General features: G+C 42.2%; 1 protein-coding gene across 12 annotated transcripts in view; it reads left to right on the forward strand.

The window, feature by feature from the left end:
• The window catches only part of RBFOX2 (RNA binding protein, fox-1 homolog (C. elegans) 2), a 168,766-nt gene that overhangs the window by 76,193 nt on the left and 66,301 nt on the right, over positions 1–26,272 (forward strand). For 2 of the 12 annotated variants that reach the window (XM_004675695.2, XM_004675693.2), the window contains exon 1: positions 20,735–21,079. The exons of 9 other annotated variants lie outside the window; for them this stretch is intronic. In XM_004675695.2, the coding sequence (XP_004675752.1) occupies positions 21,053–21,079 (27 nt within the window). In that variant the 5' untranslated portion in view covers positions 20,735–21,052. Of the gene's footprint in view, positions 1–20,732; positions 21,080–26,272 lie in introns of those variants that run through there. One more of the 12 variants, XM_012735298.1, reaches the window with a different exon arrangement.

Genomic DNA, 26,272 nt, shown 5'->3' on the forward strand with positions numbered 1-26,272 from the left:
TTCACCAGAGACAGAGCGGGGAGCAGAACAGGCAGATCTACGAAGTACACTGCTGAGGGGAGCAGCGGGCGGGTCAGGAGAGGTCTGCCGCACCATGTGGGTCTCCTCCGGGGCAGGCGGGGATCGAACTCATGTGGAAGTGGCTTAAGCTTCTCAGTGCTGTGCTTTAACCCGCTGCGCCACCAGGGAGGGCCCCCGTCTTTTCCCTTTTTTATCAGCATGTTTCACAGAAAAAACGTTTACAATTTTGATGAGTCTATAACTTACCAAGTTTTTCTTTTATGAATTTTTTTTTAGTGTTAAGTCTAAGAGCTTTTTGCTTGGTGCTAGGTCCTGAAGGTTTTCTTCTGTGTTTTTTCCTACAAGGTTTATGGTGTATTTGTGTAGGTGACATATAGCCTTCATCTCCTTCTCTACTTTCACTGACAGAGGTACTGGGGATGCCTGCTAATGCACCTGGCAGGTGGAGAAGTCTCAGCTCCCTCAGCCTCTGCAGGTATGGGGCTCAGTGAGGTAGAGTTTAAAGAGACTGATAGCCGACTTCAGGTGTCAGCCTTGGCACTCTGCCTTTTGTCATAGGAGTCTGGCAAGTGCAGGCTTTTCCTGGCGTATTTTGCTGGGTCCACGGGCACCTCTAAGTCTTTAGCCCAAAGCCTAGGCTATGTGAGGCAAACAGAAAACCTAGGGAACCCAGAAGAAATCACCACCGTGTTTTGAGATCTTGATGTCTTCTCACTACCTTTAAGTGTCTTTTCATGTTTGTTTAACATATAAAAGGTCTAGAGCTTTAAATTGGACCAGCGGTTGGAATAGGGAAAAGGGCACGTGTTCCTTTTCTGGAAGCAGAAGGTAGGTCACTGGTTTTGTTTTATTGATCAGTAGTTTTTCTGTAAAAGAGAAGCTCGTATGTAAATTTATTAGTTTTCCAAGAGCAAAGGGAAGCCTGTGTGTAGATTAAGGTATGTGTTCCAGGAGCAATAAAGGGCCTTTGAAAATTACTTTTACAAATAGAAATGTGAGCTTGAAAGTTAATTTACATTAGTAAATTAAGTGGTCCAAGAGAAATACATGGTACCTGTGCTGTCCTCCAAATTGCCTTTCTGTGCTAGCATTTTTTTTTTTAGGAATTTAAAGTCTAAAAATCATGGGACTACAGATGGTTTTGAGAAAAGACACTCACCTAGTTACAGGGTTTGACTTCCTAGCGCCTTTCCCTGGTCTGCCCTCCCAAAGTCTTTGGCTTGCTTTTGATTGATAGTAAGTCTTTAAAAATTACCCCTAAACTAGGCTTTTGAGAAATTTTTCTTAAAATATTCTACCTTTCTATCCATCACTGCAGGGGATCACACGGCCCATGTCTCCTGGCTTACCCCCCGGGCGCTGGCTGGAGACACTCAGTTTGCAGCTGGCTGGCCGTGTTCGGCTTGGTTTTAATCATCGTGTCAGCATTTTTAACTGATTTCCATGTGTCACGGTCGCCTCTTTTAAGCTTAAGAATTACACGTTTGGAAAGTTAATACCATTCCACAGTCCTTTATCTGAAACCTTCGGTGCCTGAGACCAGTACAGTACCTTGCAGCTTCAGCAGGGAAATGCGGGCACTGCTCTGCACCGGCAGCCCCTTGTCCCCACGCCCATCTATAAATTCGCAGTTAACTATTTTTGAATATTGACACACACTGAAGTGTTTTGTTCACATTTTATCACCAAACGAGTTCTTCTACCACCACAGAAAAGGAGTTGGGAGTAGTGGGATCAAAGTGTAGAGAGAAAGAAACTCAACGTCCAGGCTCCTTTGAAATTACCCAGAAGGATTTTGGACCTCTGGAGATCAGGCAGTAAGCAAGTTAGAGAAAAGCCAACTGGCCTTTGGGCCTGAAGCCCTCTCCACTGTAACTGCTGAGGTAGTCGTGCTCTGGGCCTGGCCACCGTGGTTGTTTCTAACATGAAATCAAATGCGGCTATTGGTTTAATTCTGTTACGTGGTATTGATCTTAAAAACAAATCATTGATGTATATTAGGATTTTAGGCTTAGTCCTGCAAGAATCAGACTAAGTTTCGTCTTACTCCCTCCAAACCCCTCTTTAATACTGTTGGTTATACCAGACCAGTTTCCTCAGGGCCAGAGCATACTTGCGTGCATGTGCACGCATGCAGTCATACAGTTGTTTTTCCAGAGGTTTTTCTCCTTCTGCAAAAGGTAGTTTTTCCACATCTCCTCCTCAAGAGCAGCACTGGCAACGCGAGGGTGACACCAATTCTCTGTTCTTACATCTAAGATTAAAGTAGCTCGGCAAGGTCTTAGGCCAAGGATCTTGTCTTTTTCGTGAATTTCCTAAGACAGATGAAACTATCCTGAAAGGAAGATGTTATTTCAGCTTAGAGGCTTTTAGCTCAGAAATTTTATTTGAATTAATTGTAGCTGAAATACCCTTCTCCTATTGGAAGACAGAAAACTAGTTCTTAACTTTGGACCTTCACACTGACATTGCGCTGTGTGTGTCTTCAGGGAAGCGTGCACATTTGGGCTTCAGTCATTTTGCTTCTACTTTGTAGAATTTAATTGATTTCGACCTTGTGCTGTTTCTTTCTTTTTAAGGATAATTGTCAGTGACTGTCCTCTCCGAGCAATCAAAATAATAGCTCCTAGCTAATTATAACTTTTTTCATATGCTTTTAGGACGGGAAGTTCTGAGTTGGAGCGAATGTTTTACTTATTGATTCAGGACCAGTTTGTGGTTCTGATCTCTCTTGAGGGCCCCATAATTACAGCTCTCTCTGTGGTTGTTGGTGGTGGTTGCTGTTACTGTCTTAAATGAACTTGCCAGCATTACACAGTTTTGACATGAGTACCTATGTTGAGGGGAGGGAACCCTGGAAGGCTATAATAATCCCATATTTATTTCACTTGATTAAAATTCCTAGATACAAAAAGTATAGTAAGTCATTATATTATGAATGAAAAAAAAATACTGTCTTTAGAAATATTGATGTTTTATATTCACTTATCCTTCAACCTTTCAAAAAAAATAAGTACAGAGGCTTTTATGTATACATGTTTCTGAGTGTTTAGTTTGCGTATTTATCTAAAAGAAGACTAAGGAGCCTTAGATGACCCTTCATTATTGGAAATACTATCATGCTGTATTACAGTGTGATTGTGAGAAATGGGAAGTTGTCTCATGGGTGTGATGATACAAATGGGGAAAATTTAGGGTTAAGGAATTCCCTTTGTGTGTGCATGCCCTGTTGGACGTGAGGGCGGGGCAACTTTGATTTTTAATCCGTTTTGGAGGAAGCTCCGTATCAGAGCTGCACAGACATATTCAGTGAAGCAGCTCCTTTATCATAAAGAGAATTTTAATTAAAAAATGTTCTTGCATCATGAGCAGAGTAAGCGACAGCCAGCTACACTGGGCATTTATCTCCTTCAAACCACATTACCCATAATTGCTGCGTTAAATCAAAGTCAGAAGAGATCACAGGTCTGAATAGAGCCAGGGGCTGGCACCATCCCAAGGATTCTCACGCTTCTGCACCCACCGCCAGAGCTGCCTCTGTCAGGGTAGGATGGCAGGCAGTGCCCTGGCGTTCACCAGTAGGTCACTGGTCGGTGAGCAAGCTCCAGGGAGAGAGGCAGCCACACATTCAAGACCCCATAGCCCCACCTTTTGATTAGCTTCTTATTTAGCTTTACATACCGGAGTGGTTTCTCATTGTGTTTTGATACCATTGATTAAAAAGAAAATATGTTACCTGTTTTGCAATTGAGATTTGCTTGGGGATAAAAATCACATGTACTTTCTTTGCTTTGCAACATAATATTCCCTTTTTGGGTCAAGCATGGTCTCCTCACTAGATTGAATAATTCATTCAACAGAAATGAAGGCATCTCTTCTTTCCCACCTCCTCCTTGCCCCGTAACATAGTATATAGCTCCTAACATACTTTCTGCTTCCTATTGAGGCCACTTATTCCTCAGATATAAATCTGACTTCTAAATTGGTTAATTCTGAATCTCCTTAAATGTCCTTCTAAGTCAATGTTAAGATTATGATAGTGATGATATCAGTAACGGCAATTTAATATTCACTGTATGCCAGGCCCGTTCATACACTAATTTAATCATCACATCAACTCTATGAGGTGTTACTTCCCCCCACCAGATAAAAAGACCAAAGGCAGAAACACATTAAAGAACTATTTCCAAGTTACACAGGCTAAGAAGTGATGGAGCTAAGGTTGGAATCCAGGTGGCTCTTAACCATATGCTGTGTTCATAGAAACCAACCAGCCTCTTTGCTAAAAGGATAGTACGAGTGCCGAGGGAGATGTGTGTGGCAGACATGGCAGACAGACCACGCGGAGTGAGTCTCAAAAAATCCTGCCCTTTCACTTTTGCCTAATTTGCCATACCCATAATCTTCCCTTTTTAAAGATTTATTTATTCACAAATAAATAAATAATTTATGCATACAGAACTGGGGCACAGGCCAGAGGTGCAGGGGTGGTGAGAGGATTCACCAGAATTAGAGTGGGGAGCAGAACAGGCTGGGTGATGAAGTACGCTGCTGAGGGGAGCAGCGGGCGGGTCAGGAGAGGTCTGCCGCACCATGTGGGTCACCTCTGGGGCGGGGATCGAACTCATGCTGAAGTGGCTTTAACTTCTTAGTGCTGTGCTTAACCCACTGCGCCACCAGGGAGGGCCCAAATAAATAAATCTTAATAAAAAAAAAAAGTAATCACTTACTCACAATTCTGTGGGTTGGGAATTTGAGTGGTTGGGCTGGAGAGTTGGGATGACCTCACTCTCTTGTTGGTAGTTAATTCACCGAGGGCTCAGCTGGAATAGCTCATCTCTAGTCCTCTTGGTTTTTCATCTTTCCTTCATGGTTCTCTACACGGTAGCTTCAGAATTCCAGAGAAAGTAGCAAGAAGCAGCCCAGTGAACAAGCCGCTGTCAAACCTGCTGACATCACATCTGCTAATGTCCAAATGGCCAAAGCAAGTTACAAGGCCAAGACCAAATTCAAGGGGTGGAGGAAAAATTCTCTTTTGGAGAGTCTGAGGAATATTGTGACCATTTTTTCTGTCTGCCCCAAAGATACTATTAATTAGTTGAGATGATACTGTTTCTGTGGATGGGAAAGGGCTCTGTGATATAAAATAATATATGTGGAATCAGTTAATATATAATTTCCCAACAATGCTATAGAATATTTCCAATTATCTTCTGCTTTGAAAGTTACAGCTTTTATTTTTTGTGTACTATTCATCTTTTCATTTAAAGTTAATGTCTATTGTTCGGTCCCATTTTACCCCTTAGCAGTGCTGGTGTACAATGAAAAGCACTTGTAGCAAGTGTCCCCGCCCCATAGGTTGCACAACCATCTTTGAAGAGGAGAGTCCATCCAGTCACACTGTACTGTCCTGCAAGGGCCTGCTTCTGTGCTACTGTGGTCTTCCGTTCTCTGCTAGTTACAGTTTTCAGCATTTCCACTGATGCAGAAAATTCGACAGTTCTCACATTGCCCCAGAGCCCATAGAACTCTGATGTGTTTCTGAAGAGGCTTTTGACTTTGTGTGTGGTTTACCGGCCTGCTTTCCTGCAGGCCTGGGATGCGTGTTACCAGGCTGGCATGTGCTGCACTGTGCCTTGCGGGCACAGTGCCCCCTTCACTGCCTGCCCCAGCCCCAGCCCCAGCCCCAGCGCAGCCTGTCGGAACCCCGCTGCTCTCCCGGTTCATGGCAGGTGCCACTTGCTGTTGAAACACTCCCTGTGCCCATCTCTCTGGGACACTGGTGGCTGCAGCAGCAGATGACGCTCTTTGCTTTTCTTTAAAGCTGTTTGTAACAGATACAGTGCTGTTAAGTGGTGTATGGATGTTTACTCTTGTCTACTTTCTCTCCCCTATGGTTTACGCTTAGAGAACTTTTTTATTCCTAGGACTTCATGTAATATTGTTTTGGTTGACTGAATGATGGAACAAATCTGTGACGGGCTATGTCTGTTCATTAATTCTTGTGCCTCTGCTGGGTGGTTTTCACATGCTGACAGGCTTCTACTGTGTATAAGGTGTCAGCTTACTTCCTACAAAGATAAACACATAGGCCTACCCTTAAAAAGGTCATCTAGTAGATACACAAGTTTGCTTAAAAACCTAGAAACTGCTCAGTCCTTTAAGTGAGCTAGAGATAAATTACCATCTAAGTCCAGAGAGAAGAGAATTTACATCTAGTGGAAATATTCAGGAAGAACTTCATGAGGCAGGCAGCATTTAAGGCAGGTCTTGAAGGATCTATTTTAAGATTTGGACATTTTGAAATGGGTGAGAAAACAATAGGATCAAAGACACAGAGATAAAATAAAACAAAAAAAATCTTAGTAGAGACAATAGTGGGTAGTTGGATTATAAATAATCATTTACTTTACTGCCACCCAAAAAGCAAAGTATCCCAAAATAGAAAGGTTTGTTAAAATGGATGTGGCATTGTATCTGTTTTTCATTTTGCCCATACATTTATCAGTTTTGTTGCCATCTTTTTATTGATACTGCTAAGAGCCCTCTTAAAACTTGTCTTGATCTATTTGCTAAATTTAATCATCTTTTCTAAATTTTTATTCCTTTAGCTTTTCTTGTATTTCTACTTGCTATGTGATATACTGATCTCTGTTTTCAATTTATAGGCTCTTTCCCCCAGTATAAGGATAGAAGAAAAGTGACAAATATCCTTTATGTCCTGGTTTTTGTGAACCCTGTACTGCCCTGCTTAATCTTTTTATCCTTTGTTGCTATTTTTGTCTTCCAGAAGTGAGTATTCCTTAAGGTTCTATTTTCAGCCCTTTATCTTTGAGCTAACTTGTCTCTTTACTGCCTTCCCTCCTTTCTCCCTTCCTCCCTTTAGCCCTTCTGTTTTGAAGTACATGGTTGATGTTTAATAAATCTTGTAAACTACATCGGTGTGGTAGAGAAATCTCTATTGCAGCCTGGGTTCTTCCTCCTGTGTTCCTCTCAGATGTTCTCTTCCAATCCTGATCTCTCCTCTAGGGCTGCATGGTTCCTCTGGGCTCCTACTTAGAACCTTGCTGTTAGACTGAGCTACCCTTTCTCTCATACCCCGTATCTGAACGGCCTCTAGTTCCTGAGGGTGCCGTCTTAATGCCTCTTACCCCTGGCACCCCGTGGCTAACCTCGTATGTCCATTCGGAATCAGTAGGTTATTGGCAGAGTAGCCTCTAGTTGGCTTCACCACCGCAGGTTGGTTTTCTGAAATGCCTTTCTTCCTGCAGTCACCAATCCATTTTCACAAAATGCTATTTTTATAGCACTCTTTCCACTCAACAGTCTTTAAAGACAAGCTCTGAGATACGCAGCTTAGTGTCCTGGCCCCCTACAGTGTCCCCACCTACTTGTCACTTGCCTCTGTTCCCATCCAGTATGGCAGACTGGCCACACACAGGCCTGTGTAAGTCTCACCTGTCTCCAGGTACCCAGCTTGTCTGCACCTTGACCTTTTTTCCCATCTTCTGTCTCAAGCAGTATATATGTTTTAGCTTCTCTATTGTCTTTGGGGCCGTGTAAGGTTGTTGCTACTAAAACATTTTTAGCAATTTTGTGAGCAGAGCAAAGGTCTCAGGAGTCTTTGCTAAAGCTTCTACCCTGAGACCAAACTCTTGGCAGTAGGACTGTGACTTAGGCAGAAGGGAAGAAAGCAAGAATGAGAGAGGAGGAAAGAGAAGACTCTCAAATACTCTCCATACCCCATCCTTGGGCAGAAGGCGGCACAGGTCTTACTGTGCAGTTGGACCCGCTGTGTCCTCTGGCAAGGGGCTTATTATGGTAGATTGTCCACTTTATCCTTAGCAAAAATGAAGTCTTATAAATCTTAAGATAATTTCTGGATAGCTCCCTCAAATTTTATTAGATCTATTTCTCTTTGGTACATCTCTGTTTAATAGGGGTGGTCTAGGTATGCCAGGTATGGCAGTGTATTATCTGCATATTTGCTAATGAAATGTACAGAAATAGAGATGAGAAGCCATTTTTATCTGCAAGTTTCTGATTAACCAATACCATAAAAGCTTTCATCATATTGCAAAATACTTTTTTCAAATGGCTATCTTTAATATTACCAACAAACAATAATGACTCTATTTTGGAGAATCAATTTTTGTATTTCTGGATTTTATTTGAGTATGAAAATTTAAAGGAATTATCCAGTCAGTTCTGAGGGGAGGGATGACTTAGTAGTAGTATCTGAGTTAAAAGTGTTTTGACTTTTTTATCACTCCGAAAATGAGAAAGATACGGAAATGGGAGTGTTGAGTTTCTGAGCCATTCATCGCATCCCTTGCTGTTTTAGATGAGAGGCTGAATGAAAGAAGAGAAGCCTTTAACTCTAGCTGTGGTAATTTAGTCTTTTTTTGTAGAATATTTTGTCTTCTCAATGAACGATGACGTACCTTTCTATAAGTCTGTTCTGACGTTTTAGCTTGACTACGTTATTGATCTTTAAATTTTGACAATTTTAAAATTTTACAATAAGGTGGATAAGAAGTTAAGAAATACAGAGAGTTATATATAACTCAAATATTGAATTATTTTGTCAGTTTTCTTAGAGCTAATTATTTAAATTAGATTTAAGCACAGTTTGGGCAGAGTCTGGATGAAACATTATTAAGATTACTTATAATCTGGCCCTCCCTGGTGGCGCAGCGGGTTAGAGCACTGCACTGAGAAGCTAAAGCCACTTCCGCATGAGTTCAATTCCCGCCTCCCCCCCCCCCCAGGAGACCACATGGCGAGCCAGACCTCTCCTGACCCGCCCGCTGCTCCCCTCAGTAGTGTACTTCGTCTGTCTGCCTGTTCTGTACCCCACTCTGTCTCTGGTGAAGCCTCTCACCACCCCTGAGCCTCTGGCCTGTACCCCAGTTCTGTATGTACAAATAAAATAAATCTTTAAAAAAAAAAGATTACTTATAATCTTTGTCCTCCCCTTTTTTTTTTTTTTAAAGATTTATTTATTTATATATACAGAATGAAGGTACAGGCCAGAGGTGCGGGGAGGGGGGTGGGTAAGAAGATTCACCAGAAACAGAGCGGGGAGCAGAACAGGCAGATTGACTGAAATACACTGCTGAGGGGAGCAGCGGGCCTGTCAGCAGAGGTCTGCTGCGCCATGTGAGTCACCTCCGGGGCGGGGATTGAACTTGTGCTGCAGTGGCTGCGGCTGCCATAGCTTCATAGTGCTGTGCTTTAACTTGCTGGGCCACCAGGGAGGGCCGGTCTTCCCCGTTCTTAAGTTTATCATTGTGCCATCTTGTTAGCTAAAGCAAGTATAATATAAATTAGAGACAGAGTATTACTAATTTTTGAAGTACTTGTACTCAAAATAAAATCTGCATTTATTTCCTTAACCTTCTAAAAATATGAGTTATAGTAGTAATAAATGCTAATTTAAATGTATTTGAACAAAACAGAAGTGTATCTCTACACCAGTGAAAACCAGCCCTCTCACCACCCTATTTCTAGAAGCACAGGCTCTGCCTTGCGTGTGTGTGTGCGTGACAGGAGTGTGCGGCCTAAGCGCACACGTACTCTAGAATCATGTACTGGTGCTGGTATCAGCCAGCACGTTAGGTAGTGGGTGCGTAGATGACATGATTTACATGTAAGACTGATTACAAATCACACACAGTTTATTGACTGACATACACACCGATGATGGATGGTCACCAATACGGAATTACACGCTACAGTGTTCAACACCTGGTTTTCTTCAATCATGTGCTTTCACCGTGTATGTTTAGCCCTATACTCGAGAAGAATTTACATCTCCAGAAATCACATAGACCCTCAAAAACAATCTGGGGAACATTTCAGATTTAAAATTTGGTTCTGAATTTTGAGTTATAAGTCTGTTATCCTGAATATAGTAGCATTTGGGAATTTCATCTTCCATAATTAATTCTTCAAATATCATGAATTAACTATGAACTTTAAGTTTGTTAGCTACATTTTGTTACCATAGACTTCTGTGATTAATAAGAAGAACCATCATTTCCTAGACTTCCTATCTGTTGGAATCTTGATTTCAAAAAGATGTGATATTGATTTTAGATTCTCGTGTGTGTGGCTGGGGCTGCTGTGCTATTCTAGCTGCGGTAGAGCAGAGTGAAGGCAGGGAGGAGGTAGAACTGAGAAGGTTTCTTGATATCATTAGAATATGAAATTTAGTATGAGATTTTAGTACAAAACCATTCCTTTTGTTACTTTTTAATTACCATTTTAATAGCTACTTTAAATAGAACGTGTGTTATATACCCTGAAGGTATGGCAAGCCAAGTCCAAAACACTGGGCTTTGGGTAATCACTGTCAAAAATCGCCAAAGCAGGCTTTCCTAGTAATGAGATGGTTGACACTGTGGAAGTGTTGGCAGAGGATTATTGGGGTTTGGGTGGTGGGCATGGTGTGATAACATGTATTTGTGGAGACGTGAACCTGACCTCCTAAAAAACACAGTGTTGTAAACAAGTGTTACCTCAATAAACATAATTTAAGAAAAACAGCCATCAATTTTTTTTTTTTAAGATTTATTTACTTATGCTTACAGAACTGGGGTACAGGCCAGAGGTGTGGTGGGTGAGAAGATTGACCAGAGACAGAGTGGAGAGCAGAACAGGCAGATGTACTGAAATACACTGCTGAGGGGAGCAGTGGGTGGGTCAGGAGAGGTCTGCCGCTCCATGTGGGTCAGCTCCCTAGCAAGGGATCGAACTCATGCTGCAGTGGCTTCAGAGAGCATCATAAAGCTATAACCCATTGTGCCACCAGGGAGAGCCCCAGCCATCAACTTTGAAGAAATGTTACTTCATATATAATAGATGCTTACAGTGTCTAATTTTGAGCTATCGTGTTATATTCGTATTCTGGATTTACCTGTGTTCTTGTTTTTTGTTCCCATAGAATGTCAAGTCTTTGATCACGTGACTGCGTCCAATTTTTCAGTGCTTATCAGCACAGTCCTTATAATTAAAGGAGGTTCATTATTGTTTTTCAAAATTATACTGAATCGATGACTACTGTCCTTCGTGCATAGCACACATAGAATTTGTAACAGCATTTGAAGATAATTTAGTACATTGTAGTGGTCCTTCAAATCTTGTGGAACTAATTTAAGATATGTGCTAACCAAAAGAACGATCTTAGATGTACCAAGGCCAATTTGACTCTTAAAAAAAAAAGTTCCTTCTGAACAATCCTAAAATAAATTGCAGTGGCCATAAAAGGAGAAAAATTGCGCCAGTGGTGGGGGCTTGGTAACACATAGACTCTTACAGATGCCTCACGGTTGCATTTAAGCCTCATGGCTTAATCTTCCTAAAATATAACATTACTGGCTCTCCAAGGTTTAGGGAGCCCCTCCGAGACTAATTTAGAATTATTTGTCATTTTCAAGTTTGAACATTTGCCCCAAGTAGAGGATTTTTTAAGAGCAATAGTTATAAATGGTGTGTCTCGTACTGAGCATTTATTTTCACGTTCTGCTCACTGTGTCCTATTTTTTAAGAATTACTTAGCAGTTCTCTGGTTTTAGATGGGCCGTTTTGCCTCTGAAAGCCAACTTTCAACCTGCCATGCTTTGTCAGACTGACTTAACACCTGTCTGTATGTGCTGCTGCTTTTAATATCTGCTATAGAAATATGTGTGCACATGTGTGTTTGTGTATAATGGTCGGGTGGGCACCTCAGCTTCCTAAAAGGGGAGAAGCAACTGGCTTTTCTGAAAGACCTTTCCACCCCCACCTTTTGGCTGACAGCTGGAGCTAATCCTTCCATGTGTGATGGGAACAGCTGAGAGGGTATCTTAAAGATCTGAAGGTCTCCAGCAGACTCGTGTTGCCTCAGAGTTGGGGCCACCTTCCTCTTTTCTGGTGCTGATCCTGCCAGCTGTCCTAGCCTCTTAAAGCACAGCGAGGGAGTGTTAAATGATACAGAAACACAGAGTCACAAAGAAAGGGATCCCTTTACTGCGTGTAGCAGTTTCTGCCATTCCTTTCCACAGCAGAAGGCTTTGATACTGTTAATCCTAACACCTGTCTCTGCCGGAGACAGTGAGAAGAGTGTGTGTGCGTGTGTGCCTGTGTTTGTGTATGTGTGAGAGCGCGCGCGCACGTGTGTGTGTGCGTGTGCGCGAGCGCGTGGTCCCACCCAGGAAGGACTTGAGAAATAGTAGCAGTCCCATCTGCCTTTCCATGTCCTGGATTGGGAGTGCTCCCTCTGACGCAGCCACAGCCCTGGACATAGATACCATTGGGGGGCCAGTGCCCTGTGTTTCCTCTCTCTTTGTGTGCCACTTTAAAGAGCCCACACTCCCCTCCTTGGCTGTCATTCCCTGCCCTGGAGTTTCCGGTGGAGTTGTCAATTTAAGACTAACAGTAGCAGCCAATCTCAAGTACAGTTCACAGCCTGTAACCAGCAACTAGTTGGAGCCTTTGCTTTTCCCTGGACACTTCTGTGTAGTGTTGAATCTCATTGGGAGGAGGCCCAGTCTGCACCCAGTCCTGACCTCGGTGGAGCCAGCACGCCTGTCTGCGTGGACGGAGCCAGCCAAGGGTTGTGTGGTGCTATCTGGCTCCTTTGACAGCACAGCCAGATCAAGCAGAGCGAAACCGTAGACACTTCTGTGCTCTCTGTTTGAAGAGTTCCCCCTTTGCTATGTATGGTGTATATTGTATGGATTATCAGTATCCTGTGGTCCAGGTAAGTTGACGGTTATAACTGTTTGGTTGATTTGAAGGTTTCATGATGGGATGAAATGATTACAAAAGGCTACTAATTAGTCTTTTGATCGGATGCCATCTAAGGCATAGATTTCCCCAAATTTCTTGGTTATTTGTTATAGCAGGAGGTTTCAAGATTTATATTTTTGACTGGGCAGGAGTGGTTACTTTCAGCTTTCAAAGTTCTGGAACTAGAGACTCGTGTGTGTGTAAAAACAGTGGGGTTGATAATGGCATTTATAAATGTAATGTAGCTAAGCCACCATGTTACAGAAATGTTAGGTTTCATTTTGAGTAGATGAGAAGCCATTTCCACATGTTATTGCTATTATTTTTCAGAAAGGTAGCATACAGTAGAGGGCGCTGTCTTCACATTTAATTTTAGACTATTTTGTGATGTGACATCTGTTATTAACTTGACATCTAGAAGCAAAAAAACTTAGGCCATTATCAAGCATATTCCTGAATCTCTGTTTGCCTTGAAATTAATTTTATAGCCAGTGAAGCTGAAGTTCAGAATCCTGGATTCTTCAGGGTTAATCACGTTGGTATCTGTGCTCAGATAGCTCCATGCTTCTGATTCCACTCTCCTTGACTGTAAATTAAATGAAGGGGTTGAGCCAGAGGACCTTTAATGTACCATGATTTCTTTCCAAGATCTACAGATTATGCTGAAAACACAGCATAGGACAGTAAAATGGTTAATAACAATTCTTAATGACAGGTACTACTTTGACCCCTCAGTTTATTTTAGTTTGTATTTTAAGGTACCAATTATCTTTTTCTCTCAAATGGCTCTTTCTTTAGTAATTTTCTCAAAGTTGGTCTGTGTAGACATGCATAGGCTAAATTATTAAGAATTTGGCCCTAACGACTAAAACAGGCTACTTTTAGTTGGACCTGTTGGGGAAACTCTCCAGAATAACCGCACAGCTCTCACTCAGGTCTCAGCCACCAGCATTGAAGTCATAGGGCTGCGGTCATATTTCTTTAACTAGCACATTGTGTTTTATATTAAGTGTATAGCCATTTCCATTATTTTGAAGCATTCAAAATGTGTATACTATAGGTGCTACAGAGAGGTTCTGATGGATTTGCGGGTTTTGTTTTTCAGTGAACTATTTCTCCCCCGACATCAGTAGATTGGTCTGTGTAACAGCTTAAGACTGCGAGTATCATGAGACTAGATTAGAAACAAAACCTCTTATCAGTAAATATTGATGTGATTTTGAAGAGAAACATCTGTGAAGAGAAAATTTCAGATCTAGCTAGCAAAGTAATAGACTTGTAATAACTGCCCACAAGAAAAATTAAGGGAAAAAAATTTAAAAAGTGAGTGTTATCAAAGAAGATGTATTGGAGATAAATGAAAAGAATTACAATAAATAAATGAATTTTGGGGTGTAGAAAATTAGCCACCTTATAAAAATTGTGGTGGATTAGAAACTGATATGTTTGATAAAGTATTTTCTAGTAAAATTTTACTTATTCATAATAAAGTGAAATTTTTTTCAGTCATTTGATTTAGTACTAATAAATGTACTCAGTATTTGAAACTCAGTACTGAAACACACACTTTCCTGATTCGCTTCCTTTAGTAGGTTTATTCTATTTGAAATTAAGATAGCTTGGAAATATAGGTAATAGGATTTTAGAACTAAAGGGTATGCTTTCTGTTCTACCACATCAGGGAATTTCTTGGAATTGAAAAAAAAAAAACAATTTTAAGTAGAGGGATCTAAAATATTTTTACAATGTTATTGATTAATTTTATTAAGGTGACAGAATTTTCTTTGAAAATATTCATAAACAAGCAGTAGGTGGTTCTTTACCACCGAAACTCTAGTCTTAGCTACGGTTGTATAATTTTCTTTTTAGCACCTGCCTTATTCTTATACACACCTCGTTGTGTAATACTTGTAGTTCTGTACCAACACATTATACAATTGGCAATGATTGAGGACATGATTGAGCAGTGTTTCTCTTTAACAAAAGTTTTGTGCCTATTTTTTAAATTAAATATATCTAGAATTGGTAGTGTTGAGACTTATGCAGCAAAGTGAATTCCCAATGCAAGGCAATAAAGTATTTTAGGTTCTTGACCTTTAATTGCTCTTATTGTTAATAAAATCTTGCATGTCTTTAGAGTGAGCCATTGAAATTGGTTGTCTTATTAGTTGTAACCCAGAACCAAATCTAGGCAAAAATCAGTCTAAAATACAGGCAGAGTCGGTAAGGGCTTGTTAGATGTAATTTCAAAGACAATGATACTAGTTTTTCTATTCTGCAAAATCTGTTTGAGAGACTGTCCTGAAATTATGCTCTTAGACTAGATACGTACTTACTGACTAAATAGTTAAAGTATGTCTTGTTAATTGTGGTTACTATAAAAACAAACAAGCAAACAGAAACAACAGGAAATAACAGGTGTCAGTAAGAATGTACAAATATTGGAACCCTTAGCACTTTTGGAGGGAATGTAAAATGGTACGGCTGCGGTAGAAAACAGAATGGTAGTTTCCTAATTTCTTAAAAAATTAAAAACAGAATTACCATAGACTACCCACCAGTTGTACTTCCAGTATAGACTCCAGAGAATGGAAAGTAGGATCTGGAAGAGATATTTGTACCTCCATGTTCATAGTTAACAGGTGGAAACAACAGACAAGTTCCATCTGAGGACGGGTGGCCGATGCAAGCACAGTGGATTATTATTCAGCCTTAAAAGCGAGGACATTCTGTCCTGAGTTGCACCAAGGCTGGGCCTATAGGATATGCTAAGTAAAAGAAGCCAGTCAGAGAGAGACAAATATAGGATTCGCCGTGAGGTTCCCAGAGGGATCAGAGCAGAGACAGGCAGTAGACCGGTGGGGGAGGGCAGAAAGAGTGTGGACGTGGGAGAATGGGGGTCTCTCACCTTTTTTCCTAGGGTGGGGGTCTATATAACTGGCCCCTTGTTTATTGGGTATAGAGTTCTAGTTTTCGGATGTTGAGTTCTGGGAATGGTGGTAGTGGTAGAAGCACATGAATATATTTTATACCACTGAATTGTGTATTTGAATTGTTATAAGTTAGTTCTTTGTCAGTTATTACTGTTGTTCCTGAGGCGAGTTTTACTTAACCTGTCACCCACTGAACTGTTGTCATTTTGAGGCAATGGGGTCATCGGAGGAAGCAGGCTTGGTGTCCTGATCTGAAGGTGTAGGGCAGTCTGCTGCAGATGGGGGATATTGGGCCCCTGGAAGATGGAGAGACTGAGAGCTGCTATGTCAGTGCACTTGCCTGGCATGCGCTGGCTGCAGGGTCAGAGGGGTCAGCCCACAGGCTGTCAGTCACTGCTTGGTGGGACGATGACCTCAAAATAGAGAGCTCTCTGAATTAGCTTATTGCTTACCAAAAGTTTTCCTGAGTACCTACTATGAGCCAGGCACAGGGATTTAGTGGTAAAGAAGACAGCCCAAGTCCTACTAATTTAGTAGAGACACAATGCATTTTGATACTGAAGAAGCTGTATACTTTCAGTTTTGACAGATTGTTTTTTCTTGTTCATATGATTATTGACAAATGTGTTTACATTCTACCCTTCTAATGTTTGCCTGAGAACTTTTTCCTTAATTGCTCACAGGATGCAGAAAAAAATTTATAGGAGATATATATATATAACATATATATATATAAAACCTATAATTAATATATATATTATATATTAGTAGTGTATTTGACTCGTTGTCTAGAGTTTGGGATATTTTAAAGACATGTAAGTTAACCAATTTATGAAGTCAGGTTTATTCATTTCTTTGGCCTCCCCTCTGTCTTAGCATGTTATTTGGGATCTGGCTTTAAAGGTGTGATTTAGGGGACAAATAAACACGAGGGTTACTGATAAGCATGTAAAGTCCGAAGCAGTTGGTTGCAAATTTTTCTCTCACTTTTTTCCTAAAATGGGTTCTATATAATTGACCCCAGCCTAATCAGAGAGAAAAGAGGCCAAGGAATAATGATGGGTCAGCTGTGGCTTGGTCTATATATCAGGAACCTTGGGGCAGAGGCTATTAAAATGGCATTGTGTTACAGATGCCTCTGGGAAGGCATTTAATATCTGTTAGGTGTAAATTGTTATTTACACTTGGTTGGGGTCATCATGTGGGGGCGTGCTGTGAAGAGCTTTTGTGCTGACAGGTTTTTATTATTGCAGGAAATGCTGTCCCTTTAATGTTGCTTTTCACTTGGGTGTCAGGCAGCCTGGGAAAGTAGGAACATACCTGCCTTCGGTCAGGGACTCTTGGATCTGGTTTACAGCATGACTGAGAGATGTGGGTGGCAGGTAGGGAAGTTGAGTCACATCCACATAAAATTGTGGAGAGCAAGATCTAAAGTTGAATTGTTGCTTTTTTAAAATCAGTGAGTATTATGTTGCCTAGAATCTTAACAATTTTAATCAACTTGAAAATAAAGTTTTCTCATTCTCTTTTTTGGGTACTTCTCTCAGTTTCAAACTTATAAGACACTGAAGTAAATTTGTAAATGTGAAGATATTTCTGTTTTGGGAGAAAAGAATGCTTTTATATTAATTTGTTAATCACATAGATAATCTTCATTCTTAGGTACCCTGGTATGGCTAAGTATAATAAATGACTGGAAATAGAAATTAAGGCATTAGTCAATGTTGATGTTTATTCTTCTAGCATGTATTTTGACACTGGGTTAGGGGCTGGTGATATGCTATGAAACACAGAAATCTTATCCTCATATTGTTCACAATCTGGCCATAGTTATATAGAAACAGTAACCCCAACAATTATAAATGATGACTTAGGTGCAAGAACACAGGGATTGGGGTATCAGGTCCAGATGTGGGAGTAGACAGGGCCAGCACAGGCTTTCTGGAGCAGGATCCCTGAAGTGAGCCCTGAAGGACAAGTAAGCTGGACTGAAGGCCATATTAAGAGAGTAAGAACAGAACAGGACAGAAACAGTGTTGCTGAGGAATTGACTTCAAGTCCTTTAACATTAGGGGCAGATAATAGAAAGGTGGGTGGCGAGGGGAAGCAGAGACTCTGGAGAGGTATGTTTGACACAGATGTGTGTGAGGCACCCACTTCAGAGTTAGGATCCAAGGGTGAGGGGAGGTAGCGTGATGAGACTGCATTTGGAAAGATCATTCTGACAGCAGTGAGCAGCTTGTGGGGGAAGTGGGAGGCCGGAGGCTGAGAGACTGATAGGAAACTAGATGCTCAAGGTCCAAACTGAGTGTGTGGTGATGGATGGAGAGGCAAGGCAGAGGGTGGCGCAGCCAGGCCTGGACTCAGTAGGTGTGGTGCGGGGGTTGAATGAGAAGTTTCAGGACCCTGACTATCCATTGTTTCTTGGTATGAGCCTAGGTCTCCTGTGCTAGCTTGCTCGCTTAGTCTCATCCTATCTTACTTCTCTTGTCTCAAAAAAGAACATTAAAATATCTCATTCACATGAGGGTGGAAAGTGCTGTTGAATAACTTACCACAGGGTAAGTTCTCAAGAAATGGTAGCTGTTTTACTGGTTACGAAATTTAAGCACTTTTTCAAGAAAACAGGCCTGGCAGAATAAGCACTAGAATCCAGTCTTCCCAGATAGAGGAAGTTTTATCTCCTTTGTCCATTTCTGTTTTTCCTCAGTGCCCTGGTAGATAATCATTGTTAAATGAATTAAGGAGCTTTCAAGAACTTAGTCTTGGACCTCAGAGAAATCTGTAGTGTATCTGAATGGAGTTGACCAACTATTTGGTAGTTGCATATTTTAATCTGCAGTTCAGGAGAGGTACTAGGACCGGACATCCTAGTGCAAGAGGCCATCAGAATCAATTTGGGGTGATAGCAGTGATAGTTCAAGTGAAGAGGTGGGTCACATTACCTAGAGCAAGTGTGTTCAGCATTTTCAGTTTTTTGAGGTTTATACCCTTTAATGCATCTGAGTACTGTGACTTCTCTACAGAAATGCAGGTAAGAAGACATTTTCCCTTGGGTGCCTGTATGAGAAAGTGTGCACCTTGAGTGAAAAGCCCTGGAGGCACTTGAGCGATGCTCACACTTAGAGAATAGGCAGAAGAAGAGCAGGATGGGGAAGCCATGCCTTGGGCTTCTGACAGGGAGAGTTTCTTACTAAAGGGAGGAGAGCAGGGCCATTGAGAAGTCAAAGAAGACATGGAATGTCCATTGACCTTGACTGCCAGAAGGCTACCAGAATTCAGTGAGCTCAATTTCAACCTTGTAGACTGGGAGAAAGAAGCTGGCATTCTGGGGATTACATGAAGCTGAAGAAACAAGGAAGAAACTGAGTCAATTAGGAGCAGTTCCATCATTTGTTTACTTAACAAATATTTCTGGAGTATTTTCCACATACTAGGCTCAGTGCCTTAAGTCAGGATGGATCCAGATGTGATTCTGGTTTCCTCTCTTGCTGACACTCTTTTGTCTTTTTGCCCTTCCACCTCCCCACTCTCCACCCTTCCTATCCCCAGTAAATGCCCAAGTGAGCTTCTACTAGGTATACTGCCCGGCATTTCTGGCTGCTAGTAGAGAACTCTGGGTTTTTTGTTTTTGTTTTTTGTTTTTTGCTGGAACAGAACCAGGCGAGACTGTTTAAGTGCTCTTCTCTCAGGCACCAAGAGAGCCAGCTTACTTCACACCACCAGCTTTTGAAGTCAGGGACACAATTTGCAACATCATGGTATTGGTCCAGTGCTTGCTATGATCCTGTTACTCAGTGAATTTATTAAAGTCATTCTAATATTTAGTTTTATTTTTAGCTCATATTCTTTCTTGTGGTAATAGATTTTTTGGAGCCTGTTACTAATTTGCAGATTAAAATATTGGTCCTTAATGTAGAAAGAGGCATACATGCCAGACCTAGGTCTAAGAACTATTCTAGTCCTGGACTTTCTGCAAGCGGGGCTCCTTAATTTACCTTTTTTATTTAAAAAAGTCAAGTCTCTTCTTGGGAGCCAGTAGTCTGTCATGTGGAGGAGGTTGCACGCAGGCTTCAAGATATCTTTCCTATGACAGCCTGTGTGGCAGGAGTCAGTCTTGGTACCCCACTTTTCTTTTTGTCCGTAGTACTATTATGGACTAGTGGGTTCTGAAGATGGTCTACAACAATTCTCAGGCTTATTTCTTCTGTTAAAACTGAAAACATATTTACCCCATAAATATGATTGAGATTTTTTCCCTGAAAGCACATGGGGATATCCTTGCTTCCACTGAAACTCATCACTTCCTTGCTGCTTATTCTGTTTAAAAACTTTGTAGTGTACTTCATTTTCTAATTGGCTTTTCAGTTGCAAATTCAGGGAGCCTTGGCTGTTCTATCTTCCAGATCCTTTCACCTTATGCTGTTTTTTTCTAATGCTTAAAGTCCCCATTCTTTAAACTTAGTTCTTTACATGTTGTGGGCTATATCAAGAGAATACAGATACTTGTGAAATGCCCCAGACAGCAGCTGGCCTGTCGTAGTCTACATGCCTTGTCTGGCCCCTTCTCCTGAACCTTCTAGTCAGTGCCACGTTCCTGGCTTTCATTAATTCCACTACATCTATGAAGTGTGTGTCTGAAAGGAAATGTTTTGTTTTAAAATCATTTTGGTTTAATTTCTTATTTGTTATCATACATTCATGGATAGAATATTTTAAATAGTATTAACTATGATAAGCTCACATGAATGCTTCCACTGCTATATAATTCATGCCACCACCCAGACATTCCCTCCTTAAAATATGCCTACGCATGGCGCCTGCCCTGCCTTGCCTCTCCCCCTCCCCGCCTCCCTCTCTTTTCCCTCTTCTCTCTTTCCCTCTGTTACACACACACACACACACACACATACACACACACACCACACACACACGCGTGCGCAAAGCACACACCATACTGCCTTTCTCCGCAGCCCTGTTTCTGGAATCGGGAGCTGTCAGCCTGCTGGGAGGGGTGGAGGGAGGAGGAAGAGGTGGGGCTGTGCTCTGATTAATTACCTTAGGCATTCAGGGGTGGGGCTTCCTTCAGCCATCTGCCTGAGATATGGGAGGGAGCTGGAGAAAGAAGGAGGGGGAGAGACTGCCAGAGAGGAAGAGAAAAGAAAGGAAGAAACACTAGAAAGAAAAAGGAAGGAAAACCGGAATAAAGGGAGATCAATTACCAAACCTTTAAATAGCTAGATTGGGGGGGGGAGGGGGGTGGAAAAAGAGCTGTGGAGGTGTGCCTCAGCACGCCTGCTTTGAAGGCTTCATCACCTTGTTTTATGGAGAAAAAGAAAATGGTAACTCAGGTAAGATTTGCGTTTCCTCCGTGTGTTTTCTTTTCTGCTTCGGGAATTGAAATAAAGATTTGGGGGTCGGGCATAACAAGGAGAGTTTTTCTTACTATTGTCTCCTTAAACAAGTCCAGGTTTATTGTTATGAACTGAAAAGTGTTGTGAGTATGTGTGCATGCTCTGTGTCTGTGTGTGTGTGTGTGTGTGTGTGTGGCGCGCGCGTGCGCGCTCACGCTGTGTATCCCTATCCCTTTCTCTCCCTCGCGTCAGCTCCATAGCCGATTTCTGTTTCCTGTACTGTGCAGCTGTAGCTCAGGAAAGACCCTGTGGGGATTTGTCTACCTCTTTGTCTTGGTTCTGAGAAGAGGGAGGGAGAGAGAGACTGCAGAGGTAGGAAGAGATTCTTACAGACTGCCAAAGGAGGGGAGAGGGCTTGACTTTGTTGTAGGAACTGCAGAAGAATTTGTGTTATAAGGAAATCCAATTCCCGACTCACTTCGGTTTCTTAGGATTGGCTATGAAATTGCAGTTTCGCTGCCGTTGCTCTGTGACTTATTAAAAATGAAGGCTAGGAAAATAGGTTTCATGTTCATGGCTTTGTTGCTGGTAAAGAATTACTCCTCCTTTTCAGGAGCAAACCTCCATGCCCCCAGGTGCAGCTGAGGCAGGTGGTGCCAGCCCCAGCAGAACAGATCTGAATGGCTAATGAGCGAATAAATGACAGCACACAGACATTAAAAGGCGTTTGAAGGAGAGGGTTTCCGAAATGGGAGAGTAAATTCTCTCTCTCTCTCCCCCCCCCTCCCCTCTCTTCCTCCCCCCTCCCCCTTACCTTCTGCCAAGCAATATCCAGTCTGCATTTTAGCAAGTCACTCCTAACAAATGGAAAGGTAAAATACTCTCTCTGTGCTCCCGGAGCAGTTTTTCTGTTGGCACCCTCCCCTGTTTCATGACCCTTCCTCTTCATATATAAGTTGAGAGGGAATAATGAGGCTGTGATTTATCAAAGAGAAATAATCTGCTTGCAGAATATTCATGGCCTCAGTTTCAGACTCGGACCAGTCTCACTCCAGGCTTTAATGCTCTGTAGGAAAATTTCATCACTGGATAGTGCTTTCCTTTTAAGGAGGTTGCCCATTTTTTGTATTCTCTCTCTCCTCTTCCTCTCCAAGTCACCACCGGAGGGCGAGAGAGGCGAGGCAGCTGTCTGGATGGAGGCAATGTTTTAGAAGCTGGAGCCCTGTTCCGTTAAATGTTATATAATGCCCGCAGTGCTGTTTGGAAGACGGGAAAATGCTAAGGAGATTTTCCTACGTGACCTAGAGGAAAGTGGAGTTGCGAAGGCATATCTTTCCAAAGTAATTTTTCACCAGATCTGAGCTCAAAGGTTATCAAGAAGCCATTCCTCTTTTGGCCAGTGGGAGCCCCTTGAAATGTTTCCCCTACCTCTGAGCCCTGCGTCATGTCCTCAGTCTAAACTAGTCTTTCAAAACCTACTCATTTTGCTTTTACTTTTCAAAAATGTCCCTAAAAGACAAAACCTATTTCTGGATTCCCTTTGTTCCTTGGGAGATGATACTTCTTAACCTTGGGGCCTCATTCAATTTTCATTACCTGGCAATAGCAGCGGGCAGCAGCGCTCTTCGTCGGCTCTTACTGAAAGCTTTCCAACCGCCTACTTTTCCATTAAACTTATTTTTAAGTCCGTGAGAGTTGTCTGAACTGGTGTCTTTTATAAGCAGGCACCCAAGGCTTCTGGGTCCTGGTAGCGCAGCAGTGGTTGCTTGAGCATGAGGGAATGTACAAGCTCAGGCCCTGGAAGCGGCTCCCCATTGCCCACACCCCGGGACTATGTTCTGAAGAATGAAGCAGATGAGATCATCAGAAACCGAAAAGGGGGATTTGGGACTGGTTAAGAATCCAGATATATAATACTTTTAATTTGTGATCTCCTCAGGGTGTGTTGAATGCTGAAGGGAAGAATTAACGAGTTTTTGTGCATCCTGAATTTATACAACTTGCAAGTATAGAATATCAAATGTGTGATTTTTTTTTTTGTACTTCAACATATATATTTTGGCTTGTGCACATTTTCTCTGTGAATGTAACATAGTTGTTAGTAATCCGGAGGGGGGAAAAATCAAAGGAAAAACCAGAGGGAACGAGTCTTTAATCTGTCCTGTAGTGCTTATTTTTGTTTTGTTTGCTTGGTTTTGATTTTTTTTTTTTTAGCAAGACAACTAACCCCAGTATTTGATAATAATCTGTCACATGAGCTGAATATAAAAGGTCTATACTGTTTATGGTTTAGTAATCCAAGTTAAATGGTATTTAGTGTCTTAATGTTCTAGTCAGGCAAGTAGAGACGTGTTTGCCTTTTATCACCTAGAATCCGTGCATCCTAGACTTTAACTGGACCTTAACATTTCTCTATCCTGTAGAGAAATGCTCCACTTGGTGGAGGAGGTGGCTTTTCAGTGGGGACATTTTCATCATCCAGTGACAACCACATCAGTAAATGGGTGATGTGTACTTTATTATTAGATATGCTTTAGTTTTGTTTTAATTAGTACACTGTTCTGTCATTTACAGTAAGCAGCCAGTGCTTTGCAAAAAAAAAAAAAAAAGCAAATGGCAATCGCAAAATTCTAATGTAGCAGACAGAAATGCTCACGTGACCCGGCTCTCTGCTCAGTTAGCTCTGTTCATCTGTATGTTGTAGCAAATTTCTTGAAGGACTCTTGATTCTAAGCATCTGAACCAAATTATGGCATTTCTTTACATGTGAAATTTTACTCCACAATGTGAAATAAGAGGAAGGGAAGAGGAGAAATAATTTTTGTAATAGAATATAACTAGAAAAGTAAAATTTTAATTTCAACTTCAATTAGTAGGAAGGATATTTGGCCAGACTTGGAATCAGCGATACTGTTTGTTGTTGAAAGAGCAAGTGTACCAGGCCCAGAGGAAAAGATTTCATAGTCTGCATGTGAAAGGGAATTTTTGTATTCTACTGTAGTGTGAGACTGCCAGTTTCTGTGCAACACAAAGCCCTCCCTTTCTTGGACAGCTCAGTGCTTTGCTGGCATTTTCTTCAAAATCTGTTTCCCATCAGGACCTAGAGGAGGGAAGGTGTTAGGAATAAGGGAGGCTGGAAAGGGGACGCTGCTCCTTTAAATAGTGCGGCGAGCCCATGTGGCAGCCGCTGCCGACTGTATTCTTTTGTAATGAATCACCGGTTCCATTGTCTGCTATCTACCCTCTTTGTAGCTGGGAGGCTGAAGTCTTTCACCTGAGCTGCTGCCAGTTGCTATTCTGTTTAGAGTAGCTGGGAGAAAAAGACAGAGAGTATTTTGTGCTTTAATTAAAGACAGATAAGAGAGCCAGGTATATTTTGCTTTGTTTCATTTTCGCCTGTCTGGTGTGTGGGGTTTTTTGTTTGTTTGTTTTTTGGAAGTGAGTCTGTGATTTCGCTAAGCATACATCCCATATTCTGTGCCTCTTCAAAGTCCTCAGTGATTATTTAGTCTCCATTTTGTGGCATTGCATTAAAGGGATCCCACTAGTTTGCCTGCCAGTTCCACGCGCCCATCCCGCCCTCCATCTGCAGGGCCCCGGCCCACACTGTTTGTGTTGGCAGTTCCACAGGCTGTGCAGAACCCTGGGATATTGGGGTAGGCGGAGACTGTGGGCTGGAGTCTAATTTATGTTCCTTTACAATGAACCAAAAAAGCCTCACTTTTTCCAGAGAGTGTTTCTTTCTGAATTCTTTGACACTGCTCCATGTCTTTCGTTATAACCATTTCTTTGCCAAAGCCAAAATACTGCTGTTTCTCAGAAGATACTCTGAATTCTATAAATGTGCTTAAATCTGGGCAGTTTAGACTTACTGATTTTTCTTGCTCACCAGCCTTCCTCCCCCAAAACACACATTCTGTTTTTGTCTCTGCCCTTTATTTTTGTCCTGCCTCTAGGTAAGAGTTGTGTTTGACAATCTGCTCTTCAAGTTTCTCTTGCCCCAAGGGCAGAATCCAGCCTTGCCTCTGCATGGATGGCCACATGGCAGCAGTTTAATTTCTCATTTGACGTTTAGTGTCCAGAGTTCCTCGCACTTTTACTCTTTTTCACTATTCCTACTGTTACAAGGTACCCCAACGTGCATTGGGTTGCCTGTCTGTGGGTCTTCACCCATGCACTTACGATTCCATTGTATTATGGACACACTCAAAAGGTTAAATAATAGATTTATTTATAAGGAGAAAGATAAAGGAATAACCCAGGGAAAGAGGGAGAGAGACACAGGTTACCTAGGATGTCCCACCAGTTCTGCTGACTTGGACGCCACCGGCACGCCGAAAACCAATGGAGCGCCCAAACAATCAGCTGCGAACCACCAGGTCTCCCCCCAGAGCCCACGTGTCCAGTTGTATCCCAACCTGGCTGCTCAGCTCCGCCCTCACGTCCGTCTCCCCCCCCCTCGCCCCCCCCTGCTTCTCCTTGGTACTGATGGGATTTGGAGTTCCAGCATCTGGAGTGGGGGAGGAGTCCATGACACCTGTACCTGTTACACTACCTCTAGTTGATTCTCACGCATCCACATCTGATACACACTCTGGAGGAGCCCCTCCGGCACCACTGCCCCTTCCGCCGCAGCCTCCTCCTGCCCGCGGTCCTCAGTAGCCCGCCATTCCTGGCATCCCAGCCACCCCTTGCTCACCTTTCTCCACCTTTCTCGTGATCCCTCTATGGTCCCTTCAGCGTTTCAAGACCACTGTCAAATCTTTTAAGCATTTCCTTTTAGCATTTTGTGTATGAAATGCAGCAAACACCAGAACCCCGTTGGCACACCCCGATGCTGTGCACCCTGCAGGTAATGCTTTCCCCAGCATCTCTGGGCTCCAATTCTCCCTCTGCAGTGAGCTGCTCCGTGGGGTCCCACTTCCCAGAGGCTTTGATGTTCCTCTCCTATCATGGGCTCAGTGGAGGAAGCTCTAGTCAGATAATGCAGAGCAAATCATTTTAAGCTCAAACCTGATTTTGTTACTCCTGTGTTAAAACCTCTCAACTGCTTTCTTTCCCACTCAAAATAAAGTCCAGTGCCCTGACTCCTATCTCTAAGGCCCCGTGTTCATGAGCAGCGTGCACCTCCTGCTGCCCTCCCCTTCCCACAGGTAGTTTCTGTGACAGTGGCCCCCGCCGAGCCCTGCG

Source organism: Condylura cristata, unplaced genomic scaffold, assembly GCF_000260355.1.
Source record: "Condylura cristata isolate star-nosed mole 26May11 unplaced genomic scaffold, ConCri1.0 scaffold00004, whole genome shotgun sequence".
Taxonomy (NCBI): Eukaryota; Metazoa; Chordata; class Mammalia; order Eulipotyphla; family Talpidae; genus Condylura; species Condylura cristata.